Genomic DNA, 25,293 nt, shown 5'->3' with positions numbered 1-25,293 from the left:
AGGTGAGCACAGAAGGGGAAAGAGAGCACTCACAGAAGGGGGGCACAGAATGGGAAAGAGAGCGCTCACATAAGGAGGGGTCTGGTATGAGCACAGTCCATTCTTCTGGGCAGAATTGACAGGGAGGTGGCACAGAGAGTGGAGGGAAACTGTTTTCCTTCCAAACAGACAAAATTTATACCACTGGCTGACTCAGAAAACCCCAGAGGCAATGAACGGAGAAACTGACCTCATACTCTGACTGGCCAGAGCCCTACAAGGCTGTCATAGACAGAGCAGAACTGTGCTGGAAGCAGAGGCAAACTTAAAGGGGTAGTGCACCTAAATTAGATAATTTGTTGTTTTCCTCACCTTAGAAGTAATTCAATGTGAATGGGTTATGAATGACTGTCATTTACAATAACACTTTCATTACTATCCTGTGGTGGCCATAGAAAATATTCACATTGATTACTCTAAAGAAATAGGTGGTAAGGTGCCCTTGTCTCAGAATGACAAGAATACCCTGAATACTTTTTTTTTCTTTTAGACATGGTGCAAATGAGGTCTAGATCAATGCCTGCTGACATGTTGCCAAATCATTTTAGGTCGGTGAGGAACAGAACTAGGTCAACAGAGCCTGTGTGGTGCGTCTGGTTTCTCAAAATTTGAATTCAAGTGATATCTAGGTATTCACATAGGACAATTGTTTTCCATATCAAGTCGAACATGGAATTTTGAGGAAACCAATACTAACACCTCAATGACTTTAGTTATTTAGTAATAATAGGATCTCTATCCAGTCCTTACCCTGACCTTTTGAGCGTTATATTCCTTAGTGAAGGTACAAGGGAGGAGTAGTTGAAACGGCCTAATTCAGTATTATTCATTCACATTGGGTAAGGTTTCTCAAACAATTTTGTTATCAGCTCCTGTTCTAGATGGGCCTCTACTCTATGTCCACGTTTGATCCCAAACATATGCTGTGGCTTTTGTGTGTTTGAGTGTTGGAATGCAGAGCGCATCCCAAGGAGTTACGATTAGGCCGATGAATCATGCTGAAGGAATGAACTTGTCAGGAGGGAGAGATGGTTAGGAAGGAAAAGAGAGAAGAGGGGTGTGAGTCTGTGTGTGAGTCTGTGTGTGAGTCTGTGTGTGAGTCTGTGTCCGTGCGAGTAACTTAACCATGTTCCATAAGACTGTCAAAACGGTCGTCTACCTCCGATGTCTACCTCTGATGTCTTGCCTCTCAGCAGCCATGTCACAGCGGTGTGTGTGTGTCTGTGTCTCTCTCTCTCTCTGTGTGCGTGTTAGGGTTGGGAGATGTCAATCTTTGTCCTATCGTGATTACGTACCAATAAAACATTGTGATATACGATGCTATCGCCCCGTATTGGCCAACCCCCCCCCCCAAAAAAACATTTATATTTTTAAGTTTAAAAAAAAAAAGGCAAAAATTTCAGTTGGCCTACAGAGAGGAAATCGAATGCAACTGGACGAATCTTGATGAAATATGTTGTTGAAAGCCTGGGCATCGGCTAAGTGCAGGCATATCTGTTCTAATATTGCTTTCTGGTGGAGGTGTGTCCCCATGGAGCGTGTGTATGTGTGGCGTGCTGTGATGGAGTATTGACTGTCTGATGAGGAATAGGGCAATCTTACCGTAGTTATGTGGGCTGGATAGAATCAATCTACCACAGAGCCATATCTACAGTATACAGTTGAAGTCGGAAGTTTACATACACCTTAGCCAAATACATTTAAACTCAGTTTTTCACAATTCCTGACATTTAATCCTAGTAAAAATTCCCTGTCTTAGGTCAGTTAGGATCACCACTTCATTTTAAAAATGTGAAATGTCAGAATAATAGTTGAGTGATTTATTTCAGCTTTTATTTATTTCACCACATTCCCAGTGGGTCAGAAGTTTACATACAATCATTTAGTATTGTCACGATCGTCGTTAGGCGAAAAAGAGGAGGACCAAGGCGCAGCGTGATAACAATACATCTCATCTCTTTTAATGAAGACGAAAACGACGAACACTTTTACAAACTAACAAAACAACAAACCAACGAACGTGAAGCTATACAAACAATGTGCTAACATGCAACATAGACATAGACAATCACCCACAAACTACCTAATGAATATGGCTGCCTAAATATGGTTCCCAATCAGAGACAACGATAGGCAGCTGTCTCTAATTGAGAACCAATCTAGGCAACCATAGACATACAAACACCTAGACTGAACACTGCCCCATAAACATAAAAAAACCCTAGACAATACAAAACACATACATCCCCCATGTCACACCCTGACCTAACTAAAATAATAAAGAAAACAAAGATAACTAAGGCCAGGGTGTGACAAGTATTTGGTAGCATTGCCTTTAAATTGTTTAACTTGGGTCAAACGGTTCGGGTAGCCTTCCACAAACTTCCCACAATAAGTTGGGTGAATTTTGGCCTATTCTTCCTGATAGAGCTGGTGTAACTGAGTCAGGTTTGTAGGCCTTTTTGCTCGCACACACTTTTTCAGTTCTGCCCACAAACTTTCTATAGGATTGTGGGTCAGGGCTTTGTGATGCTGACTCCAATACCTTGACTTTGTTGTCCTTAAGCCATTTTGCCACACCTTTGGAAGTATGCTTGGGGTCATTGTCCATTTGGAAGACCCATTTGCGACCAAGCTTGAACTTCCTGACTGATGTCTTGAGATGTTGCTTCAATATATCCACATAATTTTCCTACCTCATGATGCCATCTATTTTGTGAAGTGCACCAGTCCCTCCTGCAGCAAAGCACCCCCACAACATGATGCTGCCACCCCCGTGCTTCACGGTTGGGATGGTGTTATTCGGCTTGCAATCCTCCCCCTTTTTCCTCCAAACATAACAGTTCTATTTTTGTTTCATCAGACCAGAGGACATTTCTCCAAAAAGTATGATCTTTGTCCCCATGTGCAGTTGCAAACCGTAGTCTGGCTTTTTGTTTATGGCGATTTTGGAGCAGTGGCTTCTTCCTTGCTGAGCGGCCTTTCAGGTTATGCCGATATAAGACTCATTTTACTGTGGATATAGATACTTTCGTACCTGTTTCCTCCAGCATCTTCACAAGGTCCTTTGATGTTGTTCTGGGATTGATTTTCACTTTTCGCACCAAAGTACGTTCATCTCTAAGAGACAGAACGCGTCTCCTTCCTGAGCGGTATGACGGCTGCATGGTCCCATGGTGTTTATACTTGCGTACTATTGTTTGTACAGATGAACATAGTACCTTCAGGTGTTTGGAAATTACTCCCAATGATGAAACAGGCTTGAGAAGGTCTACAATTTTTTTCGGAAGTCTTGGCTGATTTCTTTTGATTTTTCCATGTCGTCAAGCAAAGAGGCACTGAGTTTGAAGGTAGGCCTTGAAATACATCCACAGGTACACCTCCAATAGGCTAATTGACATCATTTGAGTCAATCAGAAGCTTCTAAAGCCATGACATCATTTTCTGGAATTTTCCAAGCTGTTTAAAGGCACAGTCAATTTAGTGTATGTAAACTTCTGACCCACTGGAATTGTGATACAGTGAATTATAAGTGAAATGTGTCTGTAAACAGTTGTTGGAAAAATTACTTGTCATGCACAAAGTAGATGTCCTAACCGACTTGCCAAAACTATAGTTTGTTAACAAGAAATTTGTGGAGTGGTTGAAAAACGAGTTGATGACTCCAACCTAAGTGTATGTAAACGTCCGACTTCAACTGTATATATGACTGGTCTACCGTCTTCAGAACTGGATAATAATTTCTTTATTTGCCGCATAAAAAACAATAATAATATTGTTTTCAAAAAGAAAAAAGAACCACATTTCTGGGATCTTTTATTTCTACTCATGAAAGATGGGGCCAACACTTTACGTTGCGTTTATAGATTTTTTCAGTGTATAAAATGTATGGCTCTCCTATTCTCACTATTTTGCCCACTCCCATTCAAGGCTAGAACTACCTATTTTTTTCTAGTGTTTCTAATGCTTCGATAACGATACTCTATTATTTACTTCAGGGCGCCAGTCAAGTTCAAATAGGCCAAACCATCGTCTGTCATATCACGATGTCGTCACCATCGACGATGATTGACAGCCTATTCATTAGCCTATGCTATCGTAATATCGCCCAACTCTAGTGTGTGTCTTCAACACCATTGTGGCCACATCAACAAGCATTGATCAGTCTACTTCCTCAGCATTCAAGCTCAGAGCCACTTTGAAAAAAGACAAAGACCAACTCCACTAAACACCAAAGATCAGTGGTGAGCCAGGAGAATTGGGTCAAGGTTTTCCCCGATTGTTATCTCCCTGTCTGTCTATACTAAAGGAACTTGGCGGTGAATGCAGACCTGCCCATGCCCTACCTCTGATGTGTTTGCTCAAATCAGATAGGAGATTTAACTATAATCTAACTCTGGCCTCCTGTGCTCAGCCCCCTCCTGTACTCCCTGTTCACCCATGACTGCGTGGCCATGCACGCCTCCAACTCAATCATCAAGTTTGTAGACGACACAACAGTAGTGGGCTTGATTACTAACAACGACGAGACAGTCTACAGGGAGGAGGTGAGGGCACTCGGGGGGGAGTGGTGTCAGGAAAACAACCTCTCACTCAACGTCAACAAAACAACGGAGATGATCGTGGACTTCAGGAAACAGCAGAGGCAGCACCCCCCCTATCCACATCTACGGGACAACATCTCAGACACACTAAAATGATCCACCCACACAGACAGTGTGGTGAAGAAGGCGGAGACCCGAGGACAGTCAGGCGGTCACTCAGACCCGTTCCCAAAAAAAACTGTGGACAAACAGACCCAAACAGGCCCATGCTGGTTTGGATCTGAGAGACCTGTTCAGATCCGAAAAGTAGAAAGAGCAAGAAAGAAACCTCCAACTTCGCGCTGCCAGCAGAATCAAGAAACAAGCGATAGGGTATTGAGCAAATTATCCACAGTTAAATGTCCTTAACTGCCTGTAACAAATTCCCCAAAAACTATTTGTTGTGTTTTGATATGTAGCATATTCAAAACTTTATGGCCTGTTTTATTGGTTTTTACTTTCCTTAAAATAATAATTATCCACCTTACGGTTCAGCTGAGATTGAGCACTGAATGCATGGTGTCTACTGGCCTAGTCGTCCACTGTATGATATTTATATTAGAAAAGTATATTTCCTTTAAATATAAAGGAAGAGAAGCTTAGGCCTATAGCCCAAGGGGCTGAGAGAAAGATAGAGATATGCCTGCGGCATGTTCCTGACAACGACATGGATTCTTTTTCCTGCCGTTACACTGAGTGTACAAAACATTAAGGACACCTGCTTTTTCCATGACATGGACTGACCAGGTGAATCCAGATGAAAGCTATGATCCCTTATTGATGTCACTTTATAAATCCAATTCAATGAGTGTAGATGAAGGGGAGGAGACCGGTTAAAGAAAGATTTTTAAGCCTTGAGACAGTTGAGACATGGATTGTGTATGATGGTGAATTGGCAAGATGAAGAATTGAAGTGCCTTTGGATGGGGTATGGTAATAGGTGCCAGATGCACCAGTTGGTGTCAAGAACTGCAAAGCTGCTGGGTTTATCACGCTCAACAGTTCCTCGTGTGTATCAAGAATGGTCCACCACCCAAAGGACGTTCAGCCAACTTGACACAACTGTAGGAAGCATTAGAGTCAACATGGGCCAGCTTTCGACAGCTTGTAGAGTCGATGTCCCAACGAATTGAAGCTGTTCTGAGGGCAGAGGGGGGAGGTGCTCCTAATGTTCGGTATACTCAGTGTATATGCATACTGAAGGAGGCTAATTCGTGAATCTTCGGTTAGAATATTGTTATAAAGATGAGAATTTATATTGTTAGATTATATGCCTAAGCATCCACTATATGATATTAATAATACAAAAATAAATATAAAGAAAGAAAAGTTTAGGCCTATAGCCCTAGAGACCGAGAGAAAGGTGGAGATATGCCGGAGGCATGTTCCTGACAACGACATGGATTTCTTTATCCTTGTCAAATAAGCTACTTCTGCTATACACATATACAGTGCATTCGGAAAGTATTCAGACCCTTTCACCTTTTCCCCTCAAAAAATTACGTTACAGCCTTATTCTAAAATTTATTAAAATGTTTGTTTTTTTGCTCATCAATTGACACACAATACCTCATAATGACAACGCAAAATCCATTTTTTGTGTGCAAATGTAATAAAATAAGCTCACATTTACATAAGTATTCAGACCCTTTACTCAGTTCTTTGTTGAAGCAACTTTGGCTTAGATTAGAGCCTTGAATCTTGGGATGCTACAAGCTTGGCACACCTGTGTTTGGGGAGTTTCTCCCATTTATTCTCTGCAGATCCTCTCAAGCTCTGTCAAGTTAGATGGGGAGCGTCGCTGCACAGCTATTTTCAGGACTCTCCAAAGAGGTTAGATCGGGTTCAAGTCCGGGCTCTGGCTGGGCAACTCAAGGACACTCAGAGACTTGTCCCGAAGCCACTCCTGTGTTGTCTTGACCGTGTGCTTAGGGTTGTTGTCCTGTTGGAAGGTGAGTCTTTGCCCCAGTCTGAGGTCCTGAGCGCTCTGGAGCAGGTTTTCATCAAGGATCTCTCTACTTTGCTCCGTTCATCTTTTCCTTGATCTTGACTAGTCGATCCTGACTGTGTCCCAGTCCCTGCCTCTGAAAAACATCCCATGCTGCCACCACCATGCTTCACCATAGGGATGGTGGAAGGTTCCCTCCAGACGTGATGCTTGGCATTCAGGCCAAAGATTTCAGTCTTGGTTTCATCAGATCTTGTTTCTCATGGTCTGAGAGTCCTTTAGGTGCCTTTTGGCAAACTCCAAGCGGGCTGTCATGTGACTTTTTTACTGATGAGTGTCTTCCGTTTGGCGACTACCATAAAGGCCTAATCGTTGGAGTGCTACAGAGATTGTTGAGATGCTGAGAGAACTTTGGAGCTCTGTCAGAGTGTACCATAACAAAATCTGTGAACAAACGAGTCTGAATAATTTTTGAATGCACTGTATATGCATACAGAAGGAAGCTATTTCTTACATTTTCTATCGGAATATTTTATAAAGATGAACATTATATTGTTAGATTAAAGGAGTAACTCTGGTAGGCATAAAACATTCTTTCTCAAGTTCAACTGCTGAAGTCAGTTGGAGCGCTGGTTCACACTGCCTTCATAGGCCTGCAGTAATAATAGCCTTACCACACATAACCTTCACAAAAGTTTCTTACTTTTGATATTACCCTAATTAAGGAAAATTGTTGTTTATAGGGAAAATAAGAACAGGTTATTATATTTCAGCATTGAATCATTTTTAATTTAATTTAAACTTTGGTTTTTCCTTTTCATTACAGTGAGAACTTAACTAGAGGTCGACCGATTAATCGGAATGGCCGATTTTATTTAGGGCCGATTTCAAATTTTCATAACAATCGGTAATCAGCATTTTTGGACACCGAGTATGGTCGATTACATTGCACTCCACGAGGAGACTGCGTGGCAGGCTGACTACCTGTTACGCGAGTGCAGCAAGGAGCCTAGGTAAGTTGCTAGCTAGCATTAAACTTATCTTATAAAAAAACAATCAATCTTAACATAATCACTAGTTAACTACACATGGTTGATGATATTACTAGTTTATCCAGCTTGTCCTGCGTTGCATATAATCAATGCAGTGCCTGTTAATTTATCATCGAATCACAGCCTACTTTGCCAAACGGGTGATGTACCTAACCATAAACCCAAACGGGTGATGTACCTAACCATAAACATCAATGCCTTTCTTTAAAATCAATATACAAGTATATATATATATTTAAACCTGCATATTTAGTTAATATTGCCTGCTAACATGAATTTCTTTTAACTAGGGAAATTGTGTCACTTCTCTTGCGTTCTGTGCAAGCTGAGTCAGGGTATATGCAGCAGTTTGGGCTGCCTGGCTTGTTCCGAACTGTGTGAAGACCATTTCTTCCTCACAAAGACCGTAATTAATTTTCCAGAATTGTACATAATTATGACATAACATTGAAGGTTGTGCAATGTAACAGCAATTTTTTTACTTAGGGATGCCACCTGTTAGATAAAATACAGAATGGTTCCATATTTCACTGAAAGAATAAACGTTTTGTTTTCGATATGATTGTTTCCGGATTTGACCATGTTAATGACCGAAGGCTCATATTTCTGTGTGTTATTATATTATGATTAAGTCTATGATTTGATATTTGATAGAGCAGTCTGACTGACCAGTGGTAGGCAGCAGCAGGCTCGTAAGCATTCATTCAAACAGCACTTTCCTGCATTTGCCAGCAGCTTTTCACTGTCCTTCAAGCATTGCGCTGTTTATAACTTCAAGCCTATCAACTCCCGAGATTATGTTGGCAATACTAAAGTGCCTATAAGAACATCCAATAGTCAAAGGTCTATGAAATACAAATGCTATAGAGAGAAGTAGTCGTATAATTCCTATAATAACTACAACCTAAAACTTCTTACCTGGGAATATTGAAGACTCATGTTAAAAGGATCCACCAGCTTTCATATGTTCTCATGTTCTAAACAAGGAACTTAAACGTTAGCTTTTTTACATGGCACATATTGGACTTTTACTTTCTTCTCCAACACTTTGTGTTTGCATTATTTAAACCAAATTGAACATGTTTCATTTTTTATTTGAGGCTAAATTGATTTTATTGATGTATTATATTAAGTTAAAATAAGTGTTCATTCAGTATTGTTTGCCATTATTACAAATATATATATATATATATTTTTTTTTATATATGTATATATAAAAATCGGCCGATTAATCGGTATCGGCTTTTTTTGGTCTTCCAATAATCGGTATCGGTGTTGAAAAATCATAATCGGTCAACCTCTAAAGGAAATGGCTCAAGAATGAAATATAACAATTGTTGCATATTTAAAGATCTGGCCTATATTGCAGCAATTAAACAAAGGCGAGTGCCTATAGGCCTACCCCACAAATAACAACAATAGGCTAATTATATTTATTTTACAACTGGCCTACTTTTAATGTATCTTTTTCTAAATACAGAGCACAAAATTGAAAAGACAGTTCAAACTTAATTTAGCCATCGAAAATGTCTCGACAAAATAAAACAAATCACTTTTTGCATATTTAAAGAACAGCTTTAGATTCATAAATAGGCCTACAATAATATTAATACAAATAATAATAGTAATAATAATAATGATATCGAATAATAATGACAAAACAAATGACAATAAATACGAAAATTAAAAAAAAGTTATAAAATTGCATATAAGATGAATAGCGAGTTGCACACAGTCTATTTGGCCACGCCAACGTTCTTCTCATCTTTTTCCACTACAACATTAAAACTTGTCCCTCACGGGGGACACTCCACTTGTTGGCTTTTCACTATACTCTTTCTCCTCTATCTTAAATTTTACTTCAGTGAAAAAGGCATCCATTTTCACAATCAATAGTAGCCTAGGCCAAGGCGCCTTTCACTTGCGCTCTCTCTCTACTCAGCAGCAGGCGCACATGAGGTGAGCAGCTGGAACCAGTTTCAGCCGGACATAAGCTATACGTTTTACTGAGTTGCAATTGGCTGACATAACAAGCTTGCACAGTTCTCATCACCTCACACATTAAATTAACAGAGGACGGGTCCAACCGGGTCCAGTCTGTCAATACTTTTGAATTGCACATACCCGAGAGCCGTTGCAATTATATCAGACCCGACCCAGGTCTGAAACAAAAGTCAGAATTTAGGACCCGGACCTGCTCGGCTCCTGTGATTCCTGTCGAATCATGGATTTTTTGGTTTGTTGGACCCATGAAGACCTCTAATATGACCCCAAGCTAATACCAAAAATGTTCATACTTTAGCAATGATAACTTTTTTTTGCAAATTACAAGTGGTAAATTCATTATTAGCTGTATCGGTCTGTATTGCATAAAAAAACATTGTATAAAGAAGATGAGCAAATCCATGATTTAGTTTTTATTCAAAGTTTCCAGATGCACAACAATAGATCATCAAACCGCCACCACCCACATCTCAACATCCTAGTATTTCTGACTAGGAAATGTTCTGTGCTAGCAGTAACATTAGTCTTCCCATCCTATTTATGTTGTGCAATGTGGCAGTCATTCTCCTGTCCTTTGCATAGGTTCGGTTATCAGGCCTAGGCTTCTTCTTGGCATCCCCTGGTCTGATGTTAGCCGGCTCTTTGGAGGTCTGTGGTGTAGATGTAGTTATTTTGTCTTAAATGCATATGCCCTTTGACTTCTGGACCGAAAGAAACCATATTTGGTGAAGTATTCATTGAATTAAGGAACCTCAATACCTTCCTCACGATAAGTTTCCATTGGAATTTTGCCTTGAGTGAGAAATAGTTTTGTTGTATAGAGTTCTGATTGCATTCAGAACTCCTTTCAAACCTCCATTCAGAACTCCAGGTTAGGGAGACATTTTGAGGTCTGCGTGGCTGATCTGTGGTGGTTATAATTCAACACTGCCAGCAATGAGGATAGAAGGCCAAACATTTAGCAGTTGCATAGCCAACATGGAAATGTGATTCTGGAATAAATAAAAACCAGATTCAAAATTGAATCCCCTCTGGAGTACTACAGAGATCACCTCTATACACATCAACACTTGCTATTCACGGGTTGCATGTTTGTCTCGATAAATGTTCTGTTAAAAACTCATGCCTGACTGAACGTTCTAGTCAATGCAGATATTTCAAAAAGAGGAAAATAATTTAGTATGAGAACCCTTTGTCATCATTGCGATGTCGCCAGATTGTCTGTAGATGCAGTTTTTTATTTTATTTAACCAGGAGAAGCCCGTTGAGACCCAGTCTCTTTTTCAAGGGAGACCTGGCCAAGAAGGCAGCAACAATCAATACATTACAGAATTAAAACGTACAACAACATGATCCAGCCTCTGTAACAGAGTCACCCATCAATATTTTAAATTCATTCATAACATTCATAACATATCTAGATGAAGCATGGATTGTAGATTATTCCATGCGTCTGGTGCACAAGAAGAGAAGGCAGTCTTGCCTAATACTGTGTATGTCCTGGGGACTTTAAGTAGGGTAACTTTAACTAGCTAACGTTACCATTGCTAGCTATTTTTGACAAACAAAGTTGTTTCCTATTAATTATTTACCTTATTTAGCAATGTCATCATATTTTCAGGCCACTATAGCTAACTAGTGTAATTAGCCCCACTTGACTTTCAGGCACCACTATAGCTGAGGCTAAATATAAATGCTGAAGCTAGGTAAATACATTGCATGGGCCGAAATTGACCTATGAAGATGATATAATTTGTCAACATAATTACACCACAGACTGCATAGCGAATTCATGTGGCAAAAGTAGGCTAGCAAAGTAGGCTAGATTCTACAATGTTCTACAATGTGTCAAAACATGTCAAAAATCTATAACCTAGCACTCAACGTGTAAAAAATATCTACCCTAACACTTTGCTGGAACATAGTACAATTAACGTTAGATGACCAGCTCAATATCTACACTGAGTATACCAAACATTAGGAACACCTTCCTAACATTGAGTTGCAGGGGGGGCCACACACACATGTTTGATACACACAGGAAATTGTTGATTGTGATTTTTGATACACACAGGAAATTGTTGCTTGTGAAAAACTCAGCAGCGTTGCAGTTCTTGACACAAACTGGTGCGCCTGGCACCTACTACCATACCCCATTCAAAGGCACTTAAATCTTTTGTCCTTGGTTAAACTTTTTTTTTTCCATCCGCTCCGTAGCTAATGTCATCCATGCTTGTTGGCCTTGACCTGGGGTCTAAAGATATCATGTAATCTTGAAAGCATTTTATTCTCTACACCTTGCCACTATACTATGGCCATTTTAGAGCTATTTGAATGAACAATACTTAAATATTGTACCTTTTTTAAAGGGGATGTTTTGGGAACAAATACACGCCCATGCAGGCAAAGGACTGTTCACACACACTCACACACTCCTTTACGTAGTAACTCTGTGCACTTGCAACCCAATAACAGATGTTTCCCATGATTCTAACCATAGCTTGGACCAAGAGGGGTTGTGATAACTTTATGCCTTTTCATAACTGATTTTGTATATTCTCCTTACCAACTTCTTAAACTTAGCTAACCCTTATCATCAAAGAGGAAACAGCCAGTTGTCAAAGGAATACTTCGGGATTTTGGCAATGAAGATGAACTCGTGGATACAATTTGTGCAGTATGTCTCTGCATCCAGTATGAAGGAAGCTAGTTAGTTTCGGGAGCCAATGCTAACTAGCGTTAAGGCAATGACTGGAAGTCTAAGGTAACAGCTACCAGGCTAGCTGTTACCATCCATTGATTTCCAGTCATTGCGCAATAAATGTTACCATTGACTTCCAGTCATTGTGCTAACGCTAGTTAGCAGTTACGCTAATACTAGTTAGTAACTTCAAACTGCACGGAGAGACATAAAAATTGTACCCACGAGTTCATCTGGCTTTGGCTCTTCATTGACAAAATCCTAAAGGATCCTTTTAAGGGCAGCATACTGTTTGTACAGCTCCATTGACATCTCACCACATAATCAATACGCCACAAATTAAAACTATGATTGGCAAACATTCTTAGTCCATTTTTCTCAAAACAACAACAGTGACCCCACAACCACCAATCGACTGCTCTGATATATTTAACTCCAGCTCATCTAAATTGGATTTGCCTGTTTTAACTGTGAAGTCCATAGACCGAGGTCCAGGGGATATCCATTTCAACCTAATCCCCTACCTTTCATTGTCTCCCCACAGTACTTTGTCTTGCTGCTGTGTATCTTCCTGCTGGAGATCCTCGCCGGTGTCCTGGCCTACATCTATTACCAGCAGGTAATGAATGACTTGACTCACCACCTGATTCCATCGCCAGTAACACTATCTATACCCAGAGCCTGACCAGAGACAGAAGAGTGTATGTTTGTAAAAACTGAAACCACAACAAGGGAAGGTTCACGGATAATGTCCCAGTCGCTCTCTTTCTCCATTGTTGCTTTTCTCTCTCTCTCTCTCTCTCCCGCTCTGCTTTCCCATGCCTGCCACCTCTTGTTGTAGCATTTCTGTAGTGTGATGATATCACTACGATGTGATTCCCACTACTATCCTTGTTACTACTATATACCCCTGCTGTGTAGACGTTTGACCTGCAGGAATGTTATCTTACCAGCTTGGTGTGTGTCATTTGAACTCTCTCTGTGTAATTGTCTGCTCATGTTCCTTTGGCCTTTCACCCTGTTTTCATCTCACTGCTGCAGTGTTTCCCACGCTGTCAACAGGTCAAATAAAAACCTATTCTATTTCTCTCCCCCCTCCCTCCCCTGTTCATTTATTCCCTTTATCTCTCCTTAACGTTCTGACTTGGCTCTACATTCTGTGGTTGTCATAGAAACTGTGAACCAGCTAGATGTAGGCCTATGCTCTTACCCGAGTGCCAAAGTTTTGCGCTACGTTTATAAATGAATGAAAATCTACTTCCTCTTTATGTATATCACTTCCTCTTTCCTCAAGAGGAGTTCTTTCTGTAATTACAGTTTTAGCTGTTCTAGCCCTTTTGATACAGTGGATCATTCTATTAAATCAACAATGCATTACAGTCCTTCAAGTGTTATTCTACTGACAGAAGATTCAGTCTTCTGTTTCTATTGTCTGCTGGGTAGCTGTGTTGTAGTCTGACCAACGTCATGTTTACTGTGTCCGTTCTCTCATATCCCCTGTGTCGTGTCTTCCTCTGCAGCTCAATGAGGAGCTGAAACAGAACCTGCGGGAGACCATGGTGCAGAAGTACAAGCAGCCAGAGCAGGAGCACGTCACCAAAGCAGTGGACAAGCTGCAGCACGAGGTAAGACAAGACAAGACAACATAAGCAGACTTGAGGAGTTTGGTTAGAGGTTTTTGGAAATATGAATGTGGGAATTTGTCGATTTTCTCCAATGTGAATTAATAATCAACTTGTTTGCGTTCATTGTATCTACTGTTATTTACACTGGCACAGTTGTGTTTTCATTATGCATGGTTACAGTATGTTATAGCCATACATGTAACTCGTCATTATGCAACTTATTTGAAAGATGGCCCATTGTTTTGTATAAGGATTTGGTTCATGAACTGAATATCATTCAGCTCGTCTTCTGAAACAACTGCAAGGCATTTGGAAAAACATCCACCACCCTGTTGTGAAATGCCCTCTCCTCCTCTCTCTTTTCCTCCAGTTTAAGTGCTGTGGCAGCAACAGCTCATCGGACTGGGGCGAGAGCGTGTGGATCCGCACCAGTGAGGCAGATGGCAGGCTGGTGCCGGATAGCTGCTGTAAGACCCAGACTCTGAACTGCGGCCGCAGGGACCACCCATCAAACATCTACAAGGTGGAGGTGAGTGTCAGATACAGAGAGCAGCCAGTGTTGTTGAGTGTTAGTGTGCTTGCAATGCTTAGTGCAAATTCTGCTTGAGTTCAGGTTTGTGAATCAAGATCATAGCTGTGGGAAGTAGTTTGGGGGTGGGTGTGCTGCAATTGTTTTCTTATTCCTTATATTAAGCAATAATATAAGATTTCCTATTGTTTTTTAATTTACGGATAGACACGGGCACACTTCAGCACTTAGACAATAATTTACTAACGAAGCATTTGTGTTTAGTGAGTCCGCCAGATCAGAGGCAGTACAGATGACCAGGGATGTTCTCTTGATAAGTGCATGAATTGGACCATTTTCCTGTCTCGCTAAGCCTTCGAAATGTAACACATACTTTTGGGTGTCAGGGAAAATGTATGGCTAAAAAGTACATTATTTTCTTTAGTTGTGAAAATATAAATAGTAAAGTACAGATACCCCAAAAAACTACTTAAGTAGTACTTTAAAGTATTTTTACTTAAGTACTTTACAGCACTGTAATCTGATAATACATGTGGAATATAAAAAATACTTGCCTGATATGTTTTCCAATTTCTTGAAATACTTTGCAAATGCAATTTATTTCTATTTGTAAACTGAAATGGTCTATTCATTCCTTTTAAATTTTAGTAGATGCTCTCATCCAGAGCAATTTACAGTAGTGAGTGCATACATTTTCATACTTTTTCGTACTGGTCACCCATGGGAAACGAACCCACAATCCTAGTGTTGCAAGCGCCATGCTCTACCAACTGAGCCACATCATCATAAACCACTTGATGTCACAATGTGCTCATTTACTGTATTGTGCATTGTTTTTCTTCATGGTGATGGAAAGTCTACAGGTACAAACCTAGATGACCAGCCTATGTACAATACAGTAATGTACATTAAGTGGTTTGTAAGGATGGTAAATTACTGCTGCACAAAACGTGGTTGTTTTCCATGTTATTTGATCAAGAAATACAAATATTGTATTTGATGTGGATGTTTGATGTCTTTGGCCATAACTTTGCACCTTTTGATGTAAATGTTTGAGGGCAGGATTTTGTTCTTTCTAGATTCCATTAGAATGACAATTGCAGGGAAAGGGACATGGCAACAGTTATTACAAGTCCAACTGTTGAATCCTGCAAGATACTGTTCTTAATTATACAACTACCTTTTTTGACAAAGTGGAGATGCTGAAAATATGTTTTTGCCCACGCTTCAGACGTCTATATCGGTCCACTAATACTAATAAAGGCCCAGTGCACTACTTTAGTAAAAAATATATATTTTTGTATTATCATATCTTTTTTTAAGTTCAGATTTTTCAGGGGGTGCTCCATCCCCCTCAGCTCCCCTACTTCCCGCGTCTATGATCAAGATTGAAAGTCATCTTGAAAGTCTCTCTCACACACGCAATGTGGTCGTATCTTTCCTCTCTCTCCAGGGGGGTTGTATCACTAAACTGGAGAACTTCATTTTGGACCACCTGAAGATCATTGGAGCGGTGGGCGTGGGCATCGCCTGTGTACAGGTGAGCAAAAATAAGCAATTTCACTGTTTACAGCACAAAGATAACCCACCATTAACATCCTTGCCCTGGTCTCTTGAAATTCAGGGGTAATGGTAGAAGTCTCTCTCTCCCTCTCTCTCCCTCAGATTGTGGGGATGGTGTTTACTTGCTGTCTATATCGGAGTTTGAAGGCAGAGCCGTACTGAGAGTAGAACACGAAGAGAAGGAAAGGGGAGGGGTCTAGTCTCTGCCACCCAGTGTCATCATATCCCAGCGACCCCGTTTAGTCATGGGGTCTACCACTGTGCCATGCAAACAGAAGAGGACGATATGTGTAAGGGTCTAAGATGCACTTAGGATAGTGTTTCTTAATCCATTCCCTGGGACCCTTTTGGTTCTAGCCTAGCACTAACTCCTCTGATTCAACAGGGGTTGTATTGGGCTAGAATTCCTAGGGGGTCCCAACTTGGAATGGATAATCATATTATTTTCAAGATATTACATGCTATTTTATCTACAATGCTCTATATTTTGATAGTCTGCAACAACAGAGCAGTTGGTATATACTAGTGTGATGTAAAGATCAGTGGACCAAAATGGCCCGTGCATGAGAACAGCTCGTCTTAACATTGCAATAATCATGACTGTGGCTTAATGAGCGAGATCTGACCTCTGGGGCCAATTACCACGGCAACACATTTTCTTTGTACATCAAGTAGCTATTTATACATTTACACACGTCTTTTACACGGTTTCTCTCAACTTTTTAATTGTTAGTTTATTTAAAAAATGTTTATCTTTTAATACAAGGGATTTCTCCACTTATGCCAAAGTTGTCGTCAACACTGACTTTGTGTAAAATCGTATCAAACTGACTACTCCTGCAAGCCTTTTTCATGTATACTGAACAAAAATATAAATGCAATAATTTCAAAGATTTTTCTGAGTTACAGTTCATAAAAGGAAATCAGTGAATTTAAATACATTCATCAGGCCCTATTCTATGGATTTCACATAACTGGGCAGGTGTGCAGCCATGGGTGGCCCTGGGAAGGCATAGGCCCACCCACTTGTGAGCCAGGCCCACTCACTGGGGAGCCAAACCCAGCCAATCGGAATGAGTTTTTTCCCACAAAAGGCTTTATTACAGACAGAAATACTCCAACACCCCTCCCCCTCAGACGATCCCACAGGTGAAGAAGCCAGATGTGGAGGTCATCGGCTGTCGTGGTTACATGTGGTCTGTGGTTGTGAGGCCTGTAGGACGTACTGCCAAATTCTCTAAAACAATGTTGGAGGCGGCTTATGGTAGAGAAATTAACATTAAATTATCTGGCAACAGCTCTTGTGGACATTCCTGCAGTCAGCATGCCAATTGCACGCTCCCTCAACTTGAGACAACTGTGGCATTGTTTTGTGTGACAAACCGGCACACTTTAGCATTTTATTGTCCCCAACACAAGGTGCACCTGTGTAATTATCATGCTAATAAGCTTCTTGATAATCCTTCCACCTGATAGGTGTGGCATATCTTAGCAAAGGAGAAATGCTCACAAACAGGGATGTAAACAAAGTTGTGCACAACATTTCAGAGAAATAAACTTTTTGAGCGTATGGAAAATTTCTGGGGTCTTTTATTTCTTCTCATGAAACACGGGACCAACACTTTACATATTGCATTTATATTTTTGCTTAGTATATATTCTGATTGTGTGCCTTTTTTTTTTTTTTTTTTTAAACCGATGACATTTTGCTTTTATTCAAACCATAAATGTTATTTTATTGTGTATTTAACAGACCAGTAGGATGACTTGATTATATGTAAAATGTGCCTCAAAGACGCAAAAAACTAATCAAACTGCTGTATTGCTGTGTCAGTGTTCTACTATACATGGAGGTATTTAGCTGAAATAAACACAATTAAACCTGTTTTACTATGTTTTCTGGTAAATTCACAAGGTGTAGGTAGCTATGGTATATCATATGAACTGTCAAAAAGTCTTTAAAAAAAAATATATATATATATATAGGTAGGTAGGAGCTACCGAATGTCATTTTAGGTGAGTTTGGACATTGACAAGTGAATGTGAACGAGAGACATTGTGCAAATAAACAGTACTGACTCAGGAGCAATGGCAGCTGTACAGATAACCCATCCAACGGGCTTTGACTTCTCAAACACAGCAGAAAGCCATCACCTTATTAAGTCAGATAACGTCACCCCTAAGTTTAACTAAGTGGCAGAATTCTTCATTTTTTATGCAGAAAAAAAGATACAACTCATAACAATTATCTTGCTTCATTTTGTAAACGCAGATCTAAAATGCTCATTGTAATTTCTGCTCAGCATCAGACAAATTTTGTGCTTCAGTTGCAGTTCTACACTTGGATGAGAATTGACGAAGGGGCATTCTATCAGCAGACAGCGCTATGGCTGTGCTCTGTCTAGCCAGCCTACTTTTCTCTGTTAAAATGCAAGATTAACTTTAAGAAAAACATTAGGGAAAGTAGCTGGCCACATTATTTATATGATAAACAAAAATATGCAAAAAAACCTTGCTTTTTTATTGTAAGCTCATTTAGCCTACTTGTGTGGCTGCTAGCCAAATAGCGTTGCACTTCTGTTGTAATCTGATGAAAATTAAGCTATTTTCTGCCAAATGTGTTGCACTAATGTAATGTACTAATTTATGTTAAGGAAAACTATAGTTGCACGTCCCTGATCACTCTATTGAAGCAAAAAAACACTAGACTGTTAATATAAAACAGGACCCCTGTCAATACACAGCTGGACTCACCTGCTCCCGCTTTCTCCAGTTGTTATACTTACAAACAGTCTTGACTGACTGAACTGTTCCGGGGAACTATGGTAAACTTCATAATGTGACCAGTGAATTGAAGGACTTAATCTGCTTTATCTTCTAACATATTGCACAAGTTGACTGCATGTATTTACTTAAAGTAGCTACAAATATTACATACTTTTTTTTGTTAATTTTTTTTTGGGCGGTATTGATTAACCATCCTGTGGCGATTTCCAAATACCCCTGTATACGGTATACCGCCTAAGCCTAGTATGCGATGTTACAATGATAAGTTGTCAAAATTTGTATTTATTAGTCTTTTTTTATAAAAACAATATTGGGGGAGCATACCCCCAGACCCCCCTAGGCATAGCAGCCTTCTTTTAGTTGAACAACCTGCCCTAATATCAATAAGCTCATGTACTGTAACTGCATTGTGTTTGTGTATTATTTGGCATTTAGGCCATGTCCCTCTTGTCTCCTCTGACAAGAGGGGAACTGACATGAAAACGTACGTTGAGATGACGGCTGTATTACAAGATGTTGACTTTTAAACACAGCCTGGGGGTCTCTGTAATGAACTCAGCAGCAGCCCAAAAAGCAATCACTCTTTCCAAACACCAGGAGGCAGCACATCCCAGATAATTATCCTGGTACGCACAGTTTTATTCTCTTGCTTTGTCCCTTGTGATGCAAAATCTGACGAAAACAACTGGAAAGAGGCCTCTAAATCTTAAATAAGAATTCTGTAGGTGAACAAGGATTTCCCCTGTTGAACATGCCAAATAACCTACCACCTGGGTAATATGACAAAGCATTAAAGGTCAAATTACACCTCCTGAACTAATGTCCAGAAAAAGAACAACATCCATCCATTACAGCAAACGACTAGCAATCCAAAGGTTGTGTGTTTCAAGTCGCATTGGGGACGACTGTAACATTTTAGCTAACCCTTCCCCTAAGCCTTATTCTAACCTTAACCCAATTCACCTAACCTGTTACATAAATGAGCAGTGTTAAATAACAATAGTGGGGCTATATACAGGGGGTGTCGGTACAGAGTCAATGTGCGGGGGCATCGGTGTTGAGGTAATTATGTACATGTTATTAAAGTGACTATGCATAGATAATAACAAGAAAGTAGCAGCAGCATAGAAGAGGGGGAAGGCATTGCAAATAGTCATACTAAATCAGTGGTATTCAAAGGTGGAGTTGCGACCCCTAGTTGGGTCAGGGGGGAACTGCAGTGAGGTCACCTCCCCCACAAAATAAACAAATCTGTAAATTGTTTTTGGAACAAAAAATGAACAGTACAGATTACTGTATGGGACAAGATACAAACGTTTTTATTAAGAAAGATCATTTGAAGAAAAAAATGTATTGAGCAAAAGTATTTATTGGTTTATTTTGATAAGAGATTGAAAGAGATTCAAATTTGGTTATTTGTTGATGTTAAAATCGAAATTTACACATTTGAAGGTTGTGTCATTAGATTTGGGGTGAGGTCGCAATTAATTCTTGAGGAAAAAATGGGTTCCCCAGAAATTCTGGTGGAAGAAATTTGGTCCCTGCTAAAAAAGTTTGTATTACACTGTACTTCAAATCAAACTATTTGTTTACTCCATGTGTAACTCTGTGTTGTTGTCTGTTCACACTGCTATGCTTTATCTTGGCCAGGTCGCAGTTGCAAATGAGAACTTGTTCTCAACTAGCCTACCTGGTTAAATAAAGATGAAATAAAAAAATAAAAATAAAACATGCGTCGAATACAACAAGTGTAGACTTTACCGTGAAATGCTTACTTACAAGCCCTTAACCAACAGTGCAGTTCAAGAAGAGTTAAGAAAATAATGGAGGGAACAGATTAACACACCAAATCGTACGAATTGCCCTGAGACTGTGAGTCACCTGCTTTCTTTCCTCCTCTTGCCTGGTAGCACAATGTTTGGTTAAGACATTATGACTAAACGCAGAAATTGGTGACAAACACAATTCTACAGTATGGAAACTAAACTGGCATCTGGAGGGATGCTGGTCCCTGATCCCAGGTACAAAACACTGTTGTTTTGCCTATAAGCAAGGCACTTAAACCCAAAACGCTCTCCATCCAGGGGAGCTGCACTGCGACTGATCCTGTGGCTCTCAAACTGTGTCTCTGGTTGTCTGTCTGTCTAGGGGTGTTGGGGGGGAAAGGAAGAAGACAATTGTCCATTCGATTCTATCTATGATTATATTGCCATACTGCAGTTTCTTTGGATGAAAGCCATACTAATAAAATATCTCCCTTTCTCTGGCTTAGGCCTACTAAGCCCCACTGCCAGTAGAATGCTGGTTACTTGTCCAATACTTTGAAACCCTAAATCAAGCACCATCCGCATGCTAGCAACGCCATGCATGACAAATCGCAAATATTTCCTCTACACAGAAGCATACAGTACCTCACTGAGCAGTTGTACAGTAATTTGCACCCACCACGCCATACAGCGTATCTCGACCTATAGGTCCAATGTGCTTGGAATTTTTTGGGGGTGGGGCTCCCTTTCTATACTCCTCACCTTTGACCCTTATCGGAAGGTGTTTTTGTTTCTGTGGCGACAGGCGGTGAAACAAACAGTGGTCGATAACATGCTTGTATAACTTGTCCTGGGGTTGTTGTCAGGGGTTGATAACAGGGGGACGGAGACTCTGTGTCCCCACAGGCATTCCCCCTCAGGATCACTCACCAGGAAGGTGGTGGGGGTTCTTGGGTTCTGGTGTGCAAGAGGGTTGACTCAGAAGTGTGTGTCACCTAAGCACATCTTCCATCTTATTCCAAATTTCTGAAAGCGTTGTATTTTTGTTTTTTTAAATATATATATATCTTCACGAAAAGACCATTATGAAAAATCTGGCCATGTGTTATTTTATTTAGGATTCATGGAGTTAAAGCCTACTACTGTTTAAGATACAGTATGTTTGCATAATTCAGTCAGTACTTGTGTATGGTAATCTTATGCCCTGTAGATGGCAGCCTTCAGTCTATAAAATGGGGGGAGAAAAGGATGATTTTGTGTTGGCTGTCGAGAGCTACATACTTGAAATTGAAATTAATTGAAATATCTAGCGTGAAGAAAATCAATTTCAACCTTAGTCGTGAAATAAATCTACATATCTGCAAGGCTCAGCCTGTCTAGCCTCATAAACTACATTAGCATTGTACACATACATTCACCCAAATAGACATTGCCATTGCTATTAATAAACACACACACAGGCCTATGTACAAATGTGTTTATTATACAGAGACACACTATCATCATAAAAAGGTAGAAATGTCCATACATGTTATTCAGAACACACACTCACATACACTCAATGTCCTATACTTAAAAACATACCAAATGCATTCACACACACAAACTTAAATCAGTAACACGTAAACACAGACACACACTAACATACTCTCAATGTCCTATACTTAAAAACATACCAAATGCATTCACACACACAAACTTAAATCACTAACACATAAACACTAAAACAATGCCAGTAAGGGGTCCACTGCAGCAAGTGGATGATGAACATGAGACCGGGGGATAGGATAAGCTTCATTATCCCAGAAAGAAGATACATCAATTATCAGTTTCCTTCCACTCCGTTTGGCCCAACTTCAATTGACTGCCTCAACATTAGGCCTACGTATTATATTTTGGCTATTTTTACACTGTTCTTAAGGGTGCTGTGAAGTGCTGACTTCACATTTTTCCGCTGATTATGTAACTCATTTGCATGTCACCAATTGGAGAGTTTGAGCCATGATGGCAGCCCTCAAGCTCCCTGCAGATTAATGCCAAAAAACTGCTATTTTATTTATTTATTTATTTACCTTTATTTAACTAGGCAAGTCAGTTAAGAACAAATTCTTATTTTCAATGACGGCCTTGTTCAGGGGCAGAACGACAGATAAAGAGTATAGGGTGACATAAGAGGTATTTCTGTCTGCTGTGCCCTTGCCGAATGTGGCATAACCCTTATTTCACTGATGTATATGATATTTAATTATATTGTAACATTTTATGATTTTATATTTTGCTCATGTGTGGTGTGGTCCTTTCTGTGCAATGAGGTAATTTCTGGACAATATTTGTGTCCATTTCAGAGATTTGCAAGAGCACCCTCAGAGGCAATAATAGTTCTGTATAGTATTTTTAATGAAGCCTTCATACGATGTACTTAAAGATGCGACTCACTTTATTTGAATTTACAGACCATTTATTTTGAGAACTTCATCTGTCACTGTGTAATATTTCAGATGTGTTTTTTTTTGCCCTGGGTAGCTGAGAGCTGACAACAGTGCCTCCCCTGTGTCATTGAGGGAGAAAGCGGAGGGGAGAGCGGGAAAACTGCTGGGGCAGAACACGTCCGCTTCTATTTGTCACCGCCGACACCCATAGCCGGCTGTCACAGACGCCTTGCGTCCGCCCGCTCTGCTTGCTGCTCTGCCCGAACGGACGCTATACCAAGGGCTTCTGGGACCCCGCACCTCCACCATTGTGCATCTGCCACACAGAACACGGGTCGGGCCGCCTGTTGCCCACTCGTCACCCTGGGAGGGTAAGGCTCAGCAGTCGGCACCATGAACCCCCAACCCTAACCCCCTCCCCCCTTTTCACACATATATGTCCACAATCCACATGGGCATGGTACATGGGCACAAAGAGCGTGGTGAGGGTAAATGAGGAAAGGAGGGAGGAGGGGGTTGGAGGGGCTTAGAGGGTAATGTAGTCAAGCAGGGCAGGCTGGCAAAGGAGGGATGGCCGGCTGGCAGGAGGGAGGGGCGAGCCCGCCTGCCTGCCTGCCTCCCTCCCCCTTAGGCCAGTTCCTCCCCTTCCACATGAGTCACTCCCCAACACACAGGTCATTGGCTCCCTCAACATTGTAATGAATGAATTCCAAAGCATGCTGAATTAAACTGCAATCACAAGATGGGCCTGTGATGTCTTAGTCAAGCTGTCTCTTGCATTAAGGTTATATAATTGAGGCAGTGGGAGATAGAGGGCGACCGGGCTGTGTGTAGGGTAGGCCTATAGACTAGCTCGATTTCTCTCGGTTTATGGTTACGCCCCGATATTGGCATGCCCATTGGAGGGTTTCAAAGAACAAGCTCGGAGGAGGCAGGAAGCAACATAAATGGGATATTAGTGTTGATAATTTCATTGTTTCATTCAAGAAGTCATCAAGTTTTTTCAAGATAGTAGTGTGTATATTAAATGTGTGATATTATTAAATGTAAACAGACCATCATTTGAGTGGAGCCGCAGACTGCATTTGAAATATGAGGGCAATTTTCTGTAAAAAAACCCATTGGAAACTCATTAGATTTGAAAGGAAATTCACTACAATCAAACCCCTAAACTGTTCCATGGTCTGATTTCATCCTATTGTAACTGGAAGGAATGGCAAGCTAGAGAAATGCTGGTATTTTTGTGGGCATCTAGACATACTCCAAACAACAGATTAGACAACGGAGCAGTACCGTTAGTGTCAATTTCATATAAATACAGTGGCTTGTGAAAGTGTTCACCCCTCTTGGCATTTTTCCTATTTTGTTGCCTTACAACCTGGAATTGTATCATTTGATCTACACAACATGCCTACCACTTTGAATATTTTTTATTGTGATTTGAGAGTGCATAACTATTCACCCCCCGAAAGTCAATACTTTGTAGAGCCACCTTTTTCAGAAATTACAGCTGCAAGTCTCTTAGGGTATGTCTCTATAAGCTTAGCACATCTAGCCACTGGGATTTTTGCCCGTTCTTCAAGGCAAAACTGCTCCAGGTCCTTCAAGTTGGATGGGTTCCGCTGGTGTACAGCAAGTCATACCACAGATTTTCAATTGGATTGAGGTCTGGGCTTTGACTAGGTCATTCCAAGACATTTAAATGTTTCCTGTTAAACCACTCGAGTGTTGCTTTAGCAGTATGCTTAGAGTCATTGTCCTGCTGCAAGGTGAACCTCTGTCTCAGTCTCAAATCTCTGGAAGACCGAAACAGGTTTCCCTCAAGAATTTCGCTGTATTTGGCGCCATCCATCATTCCTTCGATTCTGACTAGTTTCCCAGTCCCTGCCGATGGAAAAACATCCCCACAGCATGATGCTGCCACCACCATGCTTCACTGTGGGGATGGGGTTCTCGGGTGATGAGAGGTGTTGGGTTTGTGCCAGACATAGCGTTTTCCTTGATGGCCAAAAAGCAAAATTTTAGTCTCATCTGACCAGAGTACCTTCTTCCATATGTTTGGGGAGTCTCCCACATGCCTTTTTGCGAACACCAAACGTGTTTGCTTATTTTTTTCTTTAAGCTATGGCTTTTTTCTGGCCACTCTTCCGTAAAGCCCAGCTCTGTGGAGTGTCCGGCTTAAAGTGGTCCTATGGACAGATACTCCAATCTCCGCTGTGGAGCTTTGCAGCTCCTTCAGGGTCATCTTTGGTCTCTTTGTTGCCTCT

At 40.6% G+C, this 25,293-nt stretch overlaps 2 protein-coding genes across 3 annotated transcripts in view; one reads left to right on the top strand and one right to left on the bottom strand.

Annotated features, from left to right (window-relative positions):
- The window catches only part of LOC129854119 (CD151 antigen-like), a 36,731-nt gene extending 18,802 nt beyond the window's left edge, over window positions 1-17,929 (top strand). For both annotated transcript variants that reach the window (XM_055920863.1, XM_055920864.1), the window contains exons 4-8: window positions 12,872-12,946; window positions 13,848-13,952; window positions 14,323-14,481; window positions 15,935-16,021; window positions 16,147-17,929. In XM_055920863.1, coding sequence (XP_055776838.1) covers window positions 12,872-12,946; window positions 13,848-13,952; window positions 14,323-14,481; window positions 15,935-16,021; window positions 16,147-16,206 — 486 coding nt within the window. In that variant the 3' untranslated portion in view covers window positions 16,207-17,929. The remainder of the gene's footprint in view (window positions 1-12,871; window positions 12,947-13,847; window positions 13,953-14,322; window positions 14,482-15,934; window positions 16,022-16,146) is intronic.
- LOC129854118 (potassium voltage-gated channel subfamily A member 1-like) overlaps window positions 1-25,293 on the bottom strand; it is a 129,172-nt gene that overhangs the window by 34,544 nt on the left and 69,335 nt on the right. The gene's annotated exons all lie outside the window — the stretch shown is intronic.

This window comes from Salvelinus fontinalis, chromosome 4 (assembly GCF_029448725.1).
Source record: "Salvelinus fontinalis isolate EN_2023a chromosome 4, ASM2944872v1, whole genome shotgun sequence".
Lineage (NCBI taxonomy): Eukaryota > Metazoa > Chordata > Actinopteri > Salmoniformes > Salmonidae > Salvelinus > Salvelinus fontinalis.
This window is presented reverse-complemented; position numbering and strand designations above follow the sequence as displayed.